The sequence below is a fragment of the Panthera tigris genome, chromosome F2, assembly GCF_018350195.1.
Source record: "Panthera tigris isolate Pti1 chromosome F2, P.tigris_Pti1_mat1.1, whole genome shotgun sequence".
Taxonomy (NCBI): domain Eukaryota; kingdom Metazoa; phylum Chordata; class Mammalia; order Carnivora; family Felidae; genus Panthera; species Panthera tigris.
The window spans coordinates 44,392,077-44,407,157 of NC_056676.1; the positions used below are offsets into that span (position 1 = coordinate 44,392,077).

General features: G+C 39.4%; 1 protein-coding gene across 1 annotated transcript in view; it reads right to left on the reverse strand.

Moving 5' to 3' along the window:
• STK3 (serine/threonine kinase 3) overlaps window positions 1-15,081 on the reverse strand; it is a 292,559-nt gene that overhangs the window by 126,491 nt on the left and 150,987 nt on the right. Inside the window, exon 8 of the mRNA XM_042972682.1 lies at window positions 4,688-4,813. Within this exon, the coding sequence (XP_042828616.1) occupies window positions 4,688-4,813 (126 nt within the window). The remainder of the gene's footprint in view (window positions 1-4,687; window positions 4,814-15,081) is intronic.

Sequence of the window (15,081 nt, forward strand, 5' to 3'; positions counted from 1 at the left end):
TTTGTTTAATCACAGCACACCTAGTGAGTGTGAAGCAACATCTCATGGTGAATTTGACTTGCATTTCCCTAATGACTAATGTTGCTGAGCCTCATTTCATGTGCTTGTTGGCCATCTGTGTATTTTTGGAGAAATGCCTACTTAAATTCTTTCCTTAGTTTTCAATTAGGTCTTTTTGTTGTTGAGGTGCCACGGTTCTTTATATATTTTCAATGCTAGACCCTTACCAGATATATAATTTATAAATATTTTCTCCCATTCCATAGCATGTCTTTTCATATCTTGATGATAACCTTTGATATATAGAGTTTTAAATTTTGATAAATTTCAATTTTTCTATTTTTTTTCTTTATTACTCGTGATTTGGTTTTCTAAGAATCCACTGCCAAATCCAAAGTCAGGTAGATTACTTGTTTTCTCCTAAGCGTTTTAACATTTTAGCTCTTATATTTGGTTTGCTGATCCATCCAATTAGATCTTACATTAAAAGGCCTTTGTATATGATGAAAGGTAGGGGTCCAAGTTCACTTTTTTACATGGCTATCCAGTTGTCCCACTACCATTTGTTAAAGAGATGGTTCTTTTTCCACCAAAGAGTCTCCACACCTTTGTTGAAAATCAACTGGCCATGGACATATGGGTTTTTCTGGACTCTCAATTCTAATCCATTGGTCTATATGTCTATCCTTATGCCAGTATCACATTTGATTACTACAGCATTATGCTAAGTTTTGAAATTGGGAAGTGAGTACTCCAACTTTGTTCTTCTTTTTCAATACTGTTTTAGTTATTTGGGGTCCCTTTGATCCATCTGAATTTGAGGATAGGTTTTCGCATTTTGCAAAAAGGACCACTGATATCTTGATAGGGACTGGATTAATCTGTGAATCACTTTGGGAAATACTGTTATCTGAACAATAGTAAGTCCTCCAACCCATTTACACGGGATATCCTTCCATTGATTTAGGTACTCTTTAATTTCTTTCAGCAATGTTTTGTACTTTTCACTGTACAAGTCTTTTACCTCCTTGCTTAAATTTATTCTCAGGTGGGGCACCTGGGTGTCTCAGTCAGTTAAGGATCCGACTTTGGCTCAAATCATGATCTCGCAGTCTGTGAGTTCGAGCCCTACACTGGACTCTGTGCTGACAGCTCGGAGCCTGGAGCCTGCTTCAGATTCTGTGTCTCCCTCTCTTTCTGCCCCTCCCTCGCTCATGCTCTCTCTCTCTCTCTCTCTCTCTCTCAAAATAAACATTAAAAATTTTTTTAATTTATTCTCAAATATTTCATTCTTTTGGATACTATGGTAAATAGAACTGTTTATTTAATTTCCTTTTTCCGTCACTTACTGCTGGTACATAAAAACATAACTGATTTTTGTATGTTGATTTTATACCCTCCAACTGTGCTGAACTTGTTTATTAGCTCTACTAAATTTAGCTGTTTTTTACAGACACCATCCAGAAAGCTGCTCTAGTTCAACAGAGCCAAAACAAAGGCAAGTCTCTGTGCTGGTCCCTCAGGGAACCACCAGACAGGTCAAAATGCAAAGCCACAATTTTTTGAGCATAAGCTTCTTATTGCTCTCCCCTACCATCTCTCTCCACTGCTGTTCCCATGGCTGCTGCTGAGCTACATATGGGGGCTGTGGGGGGGGGGGGTGGTGGTGGTGGTGCTGGGTGGCTCCGTTGGTTAAGCGTCGGACTTCGGCTCAGGTCATGATCTCGCGGTCTGCAAGTTCGAGCCCCGTGTCGGGCTCTGTGCTGACACCTCAGAGCCTGGAGCCTGCTTCAGATCTGTGTCTCCCTCTCTCTCTGCCCAGCCCCCACTCACACTCTGTCTCTCAACAAAACTTAACATTAAAAAGAAAATTTTTTTAAGAAAAAGAAATAGAAAATGGGGGATGGCAGGCATGTAGACCAAAATGCCACAACACTATCTTACCAAAATTTAGCAGCCTCCTTCTTCAGTAAGCACTATCTTGGTTGCTGTAAGTTTTTTTATTCGATTTCAGTGTTTTGAAAAAGTTGATTTGTCAGTTATTTTTCCAACTTAATGGCTGTTTCTGCGGAGGCACAGATTCTTAGAGCTCCCTACTCCACCATTTCTACGACCAGTAACTTCTCTTAACAAACAGAATGTGGCAGAAGTGACAGTATGTAACTCCCAAGAGTAGGTCATAAAAAGCATTGAGATTTCCTCCCTGTTCTTTCTCTTGGATCACTTCCTCTGAGAGAAGCCAGTTTCCATGCTGTGAAGACTCTCAAGTAGCCCTAGAGAGAGTCCACACAGCGAGGGACTGAAGCAGCCCCAGGACAGCCACATGAGTGAGCTACCTTAGAACTCCAGTTCTTGTCAAGCCCTCAGTTGACTGCAGTTCTCACTAACACTTAGCCTGCAACCTCATGAGAAACCCTGAAAATCATCTAACTAAGCCACTTCTGAAATAACTGATCTACAGATACCATGAAATAATGAATGTGTATTGTGGTAGGCTGCTAAGTTTTGGGACACACGATATTTAAAGCTGAGCCTCAAAAGGTGAGAAGAACCAAGTGACTTGAGTTCTTGGGAAGAAGAATGTTTCAAGCAGAGGGAGGAAAGGTTTCTGGCACATTAAAAATAAAAAATTTGAAAGAAGATCAATGTGGCTGGAGCTCAGTGGAGAAGAAGAAAATGAAGAAAGAGATCACTCAAGTGGCAGAAAGTAACCTAAGTGACTAGCGTAAGGTCTTAAAACCAGTAAAAACTGGTAAGCCCTGGAGTAATCAATGTTTCCCTATCCATCAAAAGTGGAAACTGGTCTACAGTTAAGTACAGGAAGACAGAACAAAGCAAAACAATCACTTGTCCATTGACAGATAATTGGAGGCAGTCCACCAGCCCAGCACCCATAAGAAAACTGCACAAGGTGACAGAAAGGCAGATGGGTACCACCACAGAAGGGCAAAAAACAGACATTTTTGTGAATATAAACTTCTCAGAAATTGTACAACTTTGATAATACAATGTTGCTTATTTCTGAAGTAATAAACATTTGATTAAAAAGTGAGCATAAAGTATTAGTGAATGAACATGGGAGCATACAAGTACAAGACCTAGTTTTATTCTTGGTTCCTCATTAGCTTTATGAACTTTGGTAAATCACTTCTCTCCTAACCCAATCTCCCTCATCTGCAAAATGGGATAATAACATATATAGTACATGACCAATCTTCCTTTTTTTAAAGATCAAATGAAATAATATATGACAAAAGTACTTTTAAAACTAAAAAAAAAAAAATCTAGAAAAAAATTAACATTTACAAATGTTAACTGGAGAAAAATCAGTAACTATATCTATTATCACACAGGAACCCAGGGTGGGAGCTATAAAGCCCTTTGAAAGCAAGAACCAAGGTCTTTACCTCATTCCATATTACTTAACTTTAATAGAGTGGATACACAATCCCAAAGGAACAAAACACAAAACAAAACAAAACAAAACAAACAAACAAAAATTTGGGGCACTGGGTAGCTAAATCAGTTAAGTGTCTGACTCTTGATTTTGGCTCAGGTCATGATCTCATGGTTCTTGAGTTCAAGCCCCGCCTTGGGTTCTGCACAGTGTGGAGCCTGCTTGAGATTGTCCCTCTTCCTCTCTCTCTGTCCTTCCCCTACTCATGCTCGCTCTCTCTCTCTCTCTCAAAGTAAATAAATAAAAAAAACAAAAACCTTTAAAGAGATGTTATTTACAATTCTGAATGGCAAATTGATTAGTAAAAATCTTACATCTGGAATATAAGCTCAAAACATCTGTCTCACAAGGCAGTCCACAGTAACTGCCAAATGAATAACTGATGTAGTTGCAAATCTAAAAAATATGATCGTAAATCAGCTCTGCAAAGATGCATATTTGTCCTTGTCCTCAGCTACCACATGATACAAGTTTTAATAACTGGTGAAATGGATAAAAGAATTTCAAAAGAAATCCCAATTGGATAACCAGTCTCTGAAACTAAAACTAAATGTAATTAGCAAAATAATACTATTTGTAGACGATTAAAACTATAAGATTAAAAAAGTCTATGGGAAAATACAGATATTATCAATGACATTTCAATCAGTAAAAAAATAAAATGATATTTGTGCTTTCAGATTTTACAATTATCTGAATACCATGAGGTATTCATCTCTGGATCTTAAACCAGAAAAAAATTTATAATTTGAAATAAGAAAAACATGATTAGTGAAGAACATAAGCATTAAACATTATAAAATGTGAGACATAATTATTTTGGTATTAAGATGCACTGATGCATGAATATAAAGTAAATGGGATAAACGCGTAGGTTCTTATATGGTCCTCCCGCTTTCTATAGCAACCCATCTTCTACTGTGGTACCCTTTATTTACAGCATAATTGATAGCTAGTTGAAAGAAAGTTCTAGAAGATATGACACAAAATTGACCAAATACGACACTAAGTGTCATCTAGATACTAGATACTATACTCTAATTCTTAAGACATCAGGAAAGGATAGCAAACATTTGATGCAAACAAAATACATTTTGAAATTTAATAAACAAACACATCTCCTTGTATAATAAAATAAGTGCTATTGACATATTTAAAGAAAAAAAACCCAAATTTATAGAAAAATGACTTGGAAGGAAAAAAATCAACTTTTTGAGGGTAATTACGAACCGAATTTTCTTCTTCCTCTTCCAGTTCTCGCTGTTGCTCTTCATGTCTTTTAGCTTTGATCTCCATAGCTTCTGTGATCAGGTCTCTTAAAATTGATACAGGCTTTGCATTCTTGATAAAAGGGTGCTGGAAAAGTAAAATTCAACGGTATAAATTCCAAACATTTCTCTGAATTATATCTAAAATATGTTAAAACAACACATAAATGCTAATCAGGATCACAGGCTTCAATTGTTCTTTCAACTAAAATTAAATGTATATATTAAGAAAAGAGAATATTCCAGCTGCTTTAGAAACAAAGATTTTGTTTTTGGGTTTACTTGCTTTTGGAAAACCATTAAGGCACACACAAAACATGCAATCCTGTTAATAAAACTACATTACATTACCCTTAAAAATATAATTGTCCAGGGGCTCCTGTGTGGCTCAGTTGGTTAAGCATCTGACTTTGGCTCGGGTCATGATCTCACGGTTCAGAAGTTTGAGTCGTGAGTGAGGCTCTGTGCTGACAGCTCAGAGCCTGCAGCCTGTTTCAGACTCCTCTCTCTCTGCCTCTCCCCGCTCATGCTCTCTCTCTCTCTCTCTCAAAAATAAATAAACATTAAAAAAAATTTAAAAATATAACTGTCCAGGGGTGCCTGGGTGGCTCAGTCGGTTAAGCAACGGACTTCGGCTCAGGTCATGATCTCACAGTTCGTGGTTTGGAGCCCCGCGTCGGGCTCTGTGCTGACAGCTCAGAGCCTGGAGCCTGCTTCCGATTCTGTGTCTTCCTCTCTCTCTGCTCCTCCCCCTGCTTGCAGCCTGCCTCCCTCTCTCTCTCTCAAAAATAAACATTAAAAAAAAATTTAAAAAAATATGTATGTATAATTGTCCAAAGGAAGTGTAGATTAGATAGTGAAAAAGATAAAGAATTTTTTAACAGATTGGTGATGATCAGTTACTAGAGGGGAAGTGGGTGGGGGGCAATGGCTTAACAGGTGATGGGGATTAAGGAGTGCACTTGTAATGAGCTCTGGGTGTTAGACAAAAATGCTGAATCACTATATTTTACATCTGAAACGAATTATTACGCTGTATGTTAACTAACTGTAATTTAAACAAAAACTTAAAAATTTTTTTAATTAATTAAAAATTCTCATAAAAAATAAGAGATTGGTGATTATATTACATATGAAAATAAAATTATTTTGGTAATACATACAAATTTTAATTAATCTTCATAAACTGACAGCCACAATCAGTGGCCCAAAGGAGGCAACTATTCTGTTACTTCTTTTACATATTTTTTACTTTATTATGTTTTGAATAATATAATCATCTCCAATGGAGAAACAGTAATAAAGGAAATATTTTTCAGAAAATAAATACTGTCTCACTTCTATGCTATGTATAAAACACCTTTTAACTTCTTTTTTTATAGCATCTTGATCTAGTGAAAATATCTGAGTTTGCTATATTTCTGGTAAATAGAAGGGAAACCACCAGGATAGACCTGGGTTTTCAATGACTTTTTTATTGGGGAAAGGGAGAAGGAGTGTGAGAGAAAGTAGGGGACAGGTTAAAAATACAATTTGAGATAAATAACCTTATTTTGAGGCAGCAATACAGTTTCAAAATGTTAATTTTCATATTACATATCCATAGATAGTTATTTTAATAAAGATCAACAGAACATAAAAATATTCTTAAAGACAAAAAAATAGTGCTAAAGAAGAAATTATACACATTTAGAATAGAATTTAAAAAAATAGAGAGCGGTTCCGGAAGATGGCGGCGTAGGAGGACGCGGGGCTCACAACGCGTCCTGCCGATCACTTAGATTCCACCTACACCCGCCTAAAGAACCCAGAAAACCGCCAGAGGATTAGCAGAAGGGAGTCTCCGGAGTCAAGCGCAGACTAGAGGCCCACGGAAGAGGGTAGGAAGGGCGGCGAGGCGGTGCGCGCTCCACGGACTGGCGGGAGGGAGCCGGGGCGGAGGGGCGGCTCGCCGGCCAAGCAGAGCCCCCCGAGTCGGGCTGGCAAAAGCGGAGGGGCCGGACACACTGTGTTCCGACAGCAAGCGCGACTTAGCGTCTGGGAGGTCAGAAGTTAACAGCTCTGCTCCGAAAGCGGGAAGGCTGGAGGACAAAGGGAGGGAGAGCTGCTGAGCCCCCGGACGGCAGAGCTCAGCTTGGCGGGGAACAAAGGCGCCATCTCCCCCGCCCATCCCCCAGCCAAAATCCCAAAGGGAACCGGTTCCTGCCAGGGAACTTGCTCGCTCCGCGCAAACACCCAACTCTGTGCTTCTGCGGAGCCAAACCTCCGGCAGCGGATCTGACTCCCTCCCGCTGCCACAGGGCTCCTCCTGAAGTCGATCACCTAAGGAGAAGCGAGCTAAGCCTGCCCCTCCACCCCCCGTGCACCTTGCCTACCCACCCCAGCTAATACGCCAGATCCCCAGCAACACAAGCCTGGCAGTGTGCAAGTAGCCCAGACGGGACACGCCACCCCACAGTGAATCCCGCCCCTAGGAGAGGGGAAGAGAAGGCACACACCAGTCTGACTGTGGCCCCAGCAGTGGGCTGGGGGCAGACATCGGGTCGGACTGTGGCCCCGCCCACTAACTCCAGTTATACACCACAGCACAGGGGAAGTGCACTGCAGGTCCTCACCACGCAAGGGACTCTCCAAAATGACCAAACGGAAGAATTCCCCTCAGAAGAATCTCCAGGAAATAACAACAGCTAATGAACTGATCAAAAAGGATTTAAATAATATAACAGAAAGTGAATTTAGAATAATAGTCATAAAATTAATCGCTGGGCTTGAAAACAGTATACAGGACAGCAGAGAATCTCTTGCCACAAAGATCGAGGGACTAAGGAACAGTCACGAGGAGTTGAAAAACGCTTTAAACGAAATGCAAAACAAAATGGAATCCACGATGGCTCGGCTTGAAGAGGCAGAGGAGAGAATAGGTGAACTAGAAGATAAAGTTATGGAGAAAGAGGAAGCTGAAAGAAAGAGAGATAAAAAAATCCAGGAGTATGAGGGGAAAATTAGAGAACTAAGTGATACACTAAAAAAAAATAATATACACATAATTGGTATCCCAGAGGAGGAAGAGAGAGGGAAAGGTGCTGAAGGGGTACTTGAACAAATTATAGCTGAGAACTTCCCTGAACTGGGGAAGGAAAAAGGCATTGAAATCCAAGAGGCACAGAAAACTCCCTTCAGACGTAACTTGAATCGATCTTCTGCACGACATATCATAGTGAAACTGGCAAAATACAAGGATAAAGAGAGAATTCTGAAAGCAGCAAGGGATAAACGTGCCCTCACATATAAAGGGAGACCTATAAGACTCGTGACTGATCTCTCCTTTGAAACTTGGCAGGCCAGAAAGGCTTGGCACGATATCTACAGTGTGCTAAACAGAAAAAATATGCAGCCGAGAATCCTTTATCCAGCAAGTCTGTCATTTAGAATAGAAGGAGAGATAAAGGTCTTCCCAAACAAACAAAAACTGAAGGAATTTGTCACCACGAAACCAGCCCTACAAGAGATCCTAAGGGGGATCCTGTGAGACAAAGTACCAGAGACATCACTACAAGCATAAAACATACAGACATCACAATGACTCTAAACCCGTATCTATCTATAATAACACTGAATGTAAATGGATTAAATGCGCCAACTAAAAGACATAGGGTATCAGAATGGATAAAAAAACAAGACCCATCTATTTGCTGTCTACAAGAGACTCATTTTAGATCTGAGGACACCTTTAGATTGAGAGTGAGGGGATGGAGAACTATTTATCATGCTCCTGGAAGCCAAAAGAAAGCTGGAGTAGCCATACTTATATCAGACAAACTAGACTTTAAATTAAAGGCTGTAACAAGAGATGAAGAAGGGCATTATATAATAATCACAGGGTCTATCCACCAGGAAGAGCTAACTATTATAAATGTCTATGCGCCAAATACCCGAGCCCCCAGATATATAAAACAATTACTCATAAACATAAGCAACCTTATTGATAAGAATGTGGTCATTGCAGGGGACTTTAACACCCCACTTACAGAAATGGATAGATCATCTAGACACACAGTCAATAAAGAAACAAGGGCCCTGAATGATACATTGGATCAGATGGACTTGACAGATATATTTAGAACTCTGCATCCCAAAGCAACAGAATATACTTTCTTCTCGAGTGCACATGGAACATTCTCCAAGATAGATCATATACTGGGTCACAAAACAGCCCTTCATAAGTTTACAAGAATTGAAATTATACCATGCATACTTTCAGACCACAATGCTATGAAGCTTGAAATCAACCACAGGAAAAAGTCTGGAAAACCTCCAAAAGCATGGAGGTTAAAGAACACCCTACTAACGAATGAGTGGGTCAACCAGGCAATTAGAGAAGAAATTAAAATATACATGGAAACAAACGAAAATGAAAATACAACAATCCAAACGCTTTGGGATGCAGCGAAGGCAGTCCTGAGAGGAAAATACATTGCAATCCAGGCCTATCTCAAGAAACAAGAAAAATCCCAAATACAAAATCTAACAGCACACCTAAAGGAAATAGAAGCAGAACAGCAAAGGCAGCCTAAACCCAGCAGAAGAAGAGAAATAATAAAGATCAGAGCAGAAATAAACAATATAGAATCTAAAAAAACTGTAGAGCAGATCAACGAAACCAAGAGTTGGTTTTTTGAAAAAATAAACAAAATTGACAAACCTCTAGCCAGGCTTCTCAAAAAGAAAAGGGAGATGACCCAAATAGATAAAATCATGAATGAAAATGGAATGATTACAACCAATCCCTCAGAGATACAAACAATTATCAGGGAATACTATGAAAAATTATATGCCAGCAAATTGGACAACCTGGAAGAAATGGACAAATTTCTAAACACCCACACTCTTCCAAAACTCAATCAGGAGGAAATAGAAAGCTTGAACAGACCCATAACCAGCGAAGAAATTGAATCGGTTATCAAAAATCTCCCAACAAATAAGAGTCCAGGACCAGATGGCTTCCCAGGGGAGTTCTACCAGACATTTAAAGCAGAGATACTACCTATCCTTCTCAAGCTCTTCCAAGAAATAGAAAGGGAAGGAAAACTTCCAGACTCATTCTATGAAGCCAGTATTACTTTGATTCCTAAACCAGACAGAGACCCAGTAAAAAAAGAGAACTACAGGCCAATATCCCTGATGAATATGGATGCAAAAATTCTTAATAAGATACTAGCAAATCGAATTCAACAGCATATAAAAAGAATTATTCACCATGATCGAGTGGGATTCATTCCTGGGATGCAGGGCTGGTTCAACATTCGCAAATCGATCAACGTGATACATCACATTAACAAAAAAAAAGAGAAGAACCATATGATCCTGTCAATCGATGCAGAAAAGGCCTTTGACAAAATCCAGCACCCTTTCTTAATAAAAACCCTTGAGAAAGTCGGGATAGAAGGAACATACTTAAAGATCATAAAGGCCATTTATGAAAAGCCCACAGCTAACATCATCCTCAACGGGGAAAAACTGAGAGCTTTTTCCCTGAGATCAGGAACACGACAGGGATGCCCACTGTCACCGCTCTTGTTTAACATAGTGCTGGAAGTTCTAGCATCAGCAATCAGACAACAAAAGGAAATCAAAGGCATCAAAATTGGCAAAGATGAAGTCAAGCTTTCGCTTTTTGCAGATGACATGATATTATACATGGAAAATCCGATAGACTCCACCAAAAGTCTGCTAGAACTGATACATGAATTCAGCAAAGTTGCAGGATACAAAATCAATGTGCAGAAATCAGTTGCATTCTTATACACTAACAATGAAGCAACAGAAAGACAAATAAAGAAACTGATCCCATTCACAATTGCACCAAGAAGCACAAAATACCTAGGAATAAATCTAACCAAAGATGTAAAAGATCTGTATGCTGAAAACTATAGAAAGCTTATGCAGGTAATTGAAGAAGATATAAAGAAATGGAAAGACATTCCCTGCTCATGGATTGGAAGAATAAATATTGTCAAAATGTCAATACTACCCAAAGCTATCTACACATTCAATGCAATCCCAATCAAAATTGCACCAGCATTCTTCTCGAAACTAGAACAAGCAATCCTAAAATTCATATGGAACCACAAAAGGCCCCGAATAGCCAAAGTAATTTTGAAGAAGAAGACCAAAGCAGGAGGCATCACAATCCCAGACTTTAGCCTCTACTACAAAGCTGTCATCATCAAGACAGCATGGTATTGGCATAAAAACAGACACATAGACCAATGGAATAGAATAGAAACCCCAGAACTAGACCCACAAACGTATGGCCAACTCATCTTTGACAAAGCAGGAAAGAACATCCAATGGAAAAAAGACAGTCTCTTTAACAAATGGTGCTGGGAGAACTGGACAGCAACATGCAGAAGGTTGAAACTAGACCACTTTCTCACACCATTCACAAAAATAAACTCAAAATGGATAAAGGACCTGAATGTGAGACAGGAAACCATCAAAACCTTAGAGGAGAAAGCAGGAAAAGACCTCTCTGACCTCAGCCGTAGCAATCTCTTACTCGGCACATCCCTAAAGGCAAGGGAATTAAAAGCAAAAGTGAATTACTGGGACCTTATGAAGATAAAAAGCTTCTGCACAGCAAAGGAAACAACCAACAAAACTAAAAGGCAACCAACGGAATGGGAAAAGATATTTGCAAATGACACATCGGACAAAGGGCTAGTATCCAAAATCTATAAAGAGCTCATCAAACTCCACACCCGAAAAACAAATAACCCAGTGAAGAAATGGGCAGAAAACATGAATAGACACTTCTCTAAAGAAGACATCCGGATGGCCAACAGGCACATGAAAAGATGTTCAACGTCGCTCCTTATCAGGGAAATACAAATCAAAACCACACTCAGATATCACCTCACGCCAGTCAGAGTGGCCAAAATGAAGAAATCAGGAGACTATAGATACTGGAGAGGATGTGGAGAAACAGGAACCCTCTTGCACTGTTGGTGGGAATGCAAATTGGTGCAGCCGCTCTGGAAAGCAGTGTGGAGGTTCCTCAGAAAATTAAAAATAGACCTACCCTATGACCCAGCAATAGCACTGCTAGGAATTTATCCAAGGGATACAGGAGTACTGATGCATAGGGGCACCTGTACCCCAATGTTTATAGCGGCACTCTCAACAATAGCCAAATTATGGAAAGAGCCTAAATGTCCATCAACTGATGAATGGATAAAGAAATTGTGGTTTATATACACAATGGAATACTACGTGGCAATGAGAAAAAATGAAATATGGCCTTTTGTAGCAACATGGATGGAACTGGAGAGTGTGATGCTAAGTGAAATAAGCCATACAGAGAAAGACAGATACCATATGGTTTCACTCTTATGTGGATCCTGAGAAACATAACAGAAACCCATGGGGGAGGGGAAGGAAAAAAAAAAAAAAAAAAAAAAGAGGTTAGAGTGGGAGAGAGCCAAAGCATAAGAGACTGTTAAAAACTGAGAACAAACTGAGGGTTGATGGGGGGTGGGAGGGAGGGCAGGGTGGGAGGGAGGGCAGGGTGGGTGATGGGTATTGAGGAGGGCACCTTTTGGGATGAGCACTGGGTGTTGTATGGAAACCAATTTGACAGTAAATTTCATATATTAAAAAAAAAATAAATAAATAAAAAACATAAAAATAAAAATAAAATGGTGAACATATCATTTGGGAAAACTATATGGAAGAATTTTGCCAGATTACAGAAATACTAGAATTGATGGCAAAGAACCAATAAATTCTTCTATAACAGTTACAAACTAATCGCCAGATAAATTAAGAGCTAGTAACATAACTGCAGTGCAGATTCCCAGTCATCCACTAAAACAGAGTTGGGATTGGATGTATGGCAACCCAGCTAGATCCTACATTTCTCAGTCTCCCCCTTTCAGTTGGTTGTGACTGTGTGACTAAGCTCTCATGAATGGGTTGTGAGTACAAGTGGTGTGTTCCACTCTCAGATCTGATCCTTATGCACTCTTCCGTGAGTTCGTCTCTTTCTACGAAGCTGGAAAACAGACAAATACAGTGTCTCAGAGGATGGTGGAGCTGTGAGCAGGAAGGAACCCCAGTTCGACTCTAAAAATTTTGAGAACACTTGTGGAAAGGTCTCAAAAAGTAATAATTGAAGATATGTTCTTTGCTCTTAAGCAACTTATCATCTAGAATAAGAAATAAAAGATACATATAGAAAATTACAATGTGACATACAAGTTACATTCATGATGGTTTGATGCAGACTATATGACTTATGATTAAGAAATGTAAGAGCAGAAGAAAAGGTAATGTGACAATCTCAGATACCTCACACAGAAGAAACAGACCATTTTAGGGAGGAGGACAAGTATGAACAATATGAACAAACACACAAAGATAAGAGATGTATGCCAGAACACAGTAGGAAGATCCACCTAGCCAAAACAGAAACACTATTTAGAGAAATGGGGTTCCGGGAATTTAGATCCAGAAAACAGTGGAACAAGAAGGATAAATGCTAAAAATGAGATGCCTGGATTCTGTCTGAGAGCCACTTCAATTACATAAGCAAGAAAATAATGTAAGGAAAAGAATGTCTTTGACAGCATAATCTTGCAGTAGAGTTTAGACATGAAATAGAGTGGGAAGAGACTATAATAACACAAGTGTAAATTATTAAGAACATGGGTGAAAAAAATAGCTCACACAAGTGAGGGGAAATAGTGACTCTCACAGAAGAACTCTTAAAAAGGATTTAGTGACCAATATTAACAGAAGTGGAAGAAGACCAACAGTACAAAAAACTGAGAACTAGTAGAATTATTTTTCTTTATTATTTTTTTTAATGTTTATTTATTTAGAGACAGAGAGCACACAAGTGGGGAGGGGCAGAGAGAGAGGGAGACATGGAATTCGAAGCGGGTTCCAGGCTCTGAGCTGTCAGCACAGAGCCCAATGAACCCAGGAACCATGAGATCATGACCTGAGCCAAAGTCGGACACCCAACTGACTGAGCCACCCAGGCGCCCCAGAATTGTTCTTCTTTAAAAAGGCACAGATGGGACACCTGAGTGGCTCAGTCGGTTAAGCATTTGACTTCAGCCCAAGTCATGAACTCACAGTTTGTGAGTTCGAGCCCCGTGTCAGGCTCTGTGCTATAGCTCAGAGCCTGGAGCCTGCTTCAGATTCTGTGTCTCCCTCTCTCTGCCCCTATGCCACTCAGGCTCTGTTTCTGTCTCTCAAAAGAAAAAATAAATAAATAAAAATAAATGCTAAAAAAATTTTTTTAAAGGCAGAGAAATTTCAAATTGTATTATACTTTATCTTCTCAGGGAAAATTATTAGCCAATCCTGCAAGCCACAGTTTTATCTTTAAAAAATACCAAAGTACATATATGATTCATCCAATCTACTTCAATTTTATTTTCATGAAGTTTATTCAGTATTATGTTACTATTAGTCTATAGGGCTCAACATTCTTAATCTCAAAATCTCAGCATATCTGATTTCACTTGCACTCATGTCTTCTCTACATAACTGCTACAGGTATAATTTTGACCAACAAAGAGGAACTGGCTAAAAAAGTTAAAAGGGTGCTTGAGGACCAAGGCCATATTATTTGAGGATTCTTGACAGTCAGAAGAGAAATTTTATCAAACACTGGCTGATTTAAGTTTACTTATTTATTCTGAGAGACAGAGCACAAGCAGGGAAGGGCAGAGAGGGAGGGAGGGAAGGAGAGAGAGAGAGAGAAAGAGAGAGGGAGAGAGACAGAATAGCAAGCAGACTCAACACTGTCAGTGCAGACCCCAATGTGGGGCTCGAACTCACAAACCATGAGATCATGACCTGAGCCAAAGTCAGACGCTCAACCAACTAAGCCACATAGGTGCCCCTGGCTGATTTTTAAAGACTGTTTTTCAAGGCTTTTTTAAAGTAGCAGGTAGTGGGGTGCCTGGATGGCTCAGTCTGTTGAGCATCCAACTGTTGATTTTGGCTCAGGTCATGATCCTAGGGAAGTGGGTCAAGCTCCACATCAGGCTCCATGCTGAGTGTGGCCTGCTTAAGATTCTCTCTCTTTGTCCCACGGCCTCCTCCCCCTCTCTAAAAAATAAAATAAAAATAAAGTAGCAGATGGTAAAATTAAAAATGCAAAGCAACATAATAACTACAAATACCAGAGAAAACAAGTTGACAAAAGTAAAACATGACAACTGTGATTTAAATTTTATTAAGATACACCAATGTAAATAAATGGGTTGAATTTCCATTTATTAAATAGTATTGTAGTTAAGCACTAAAAGACACTTAGATTACAAGATAAATTCAACTACA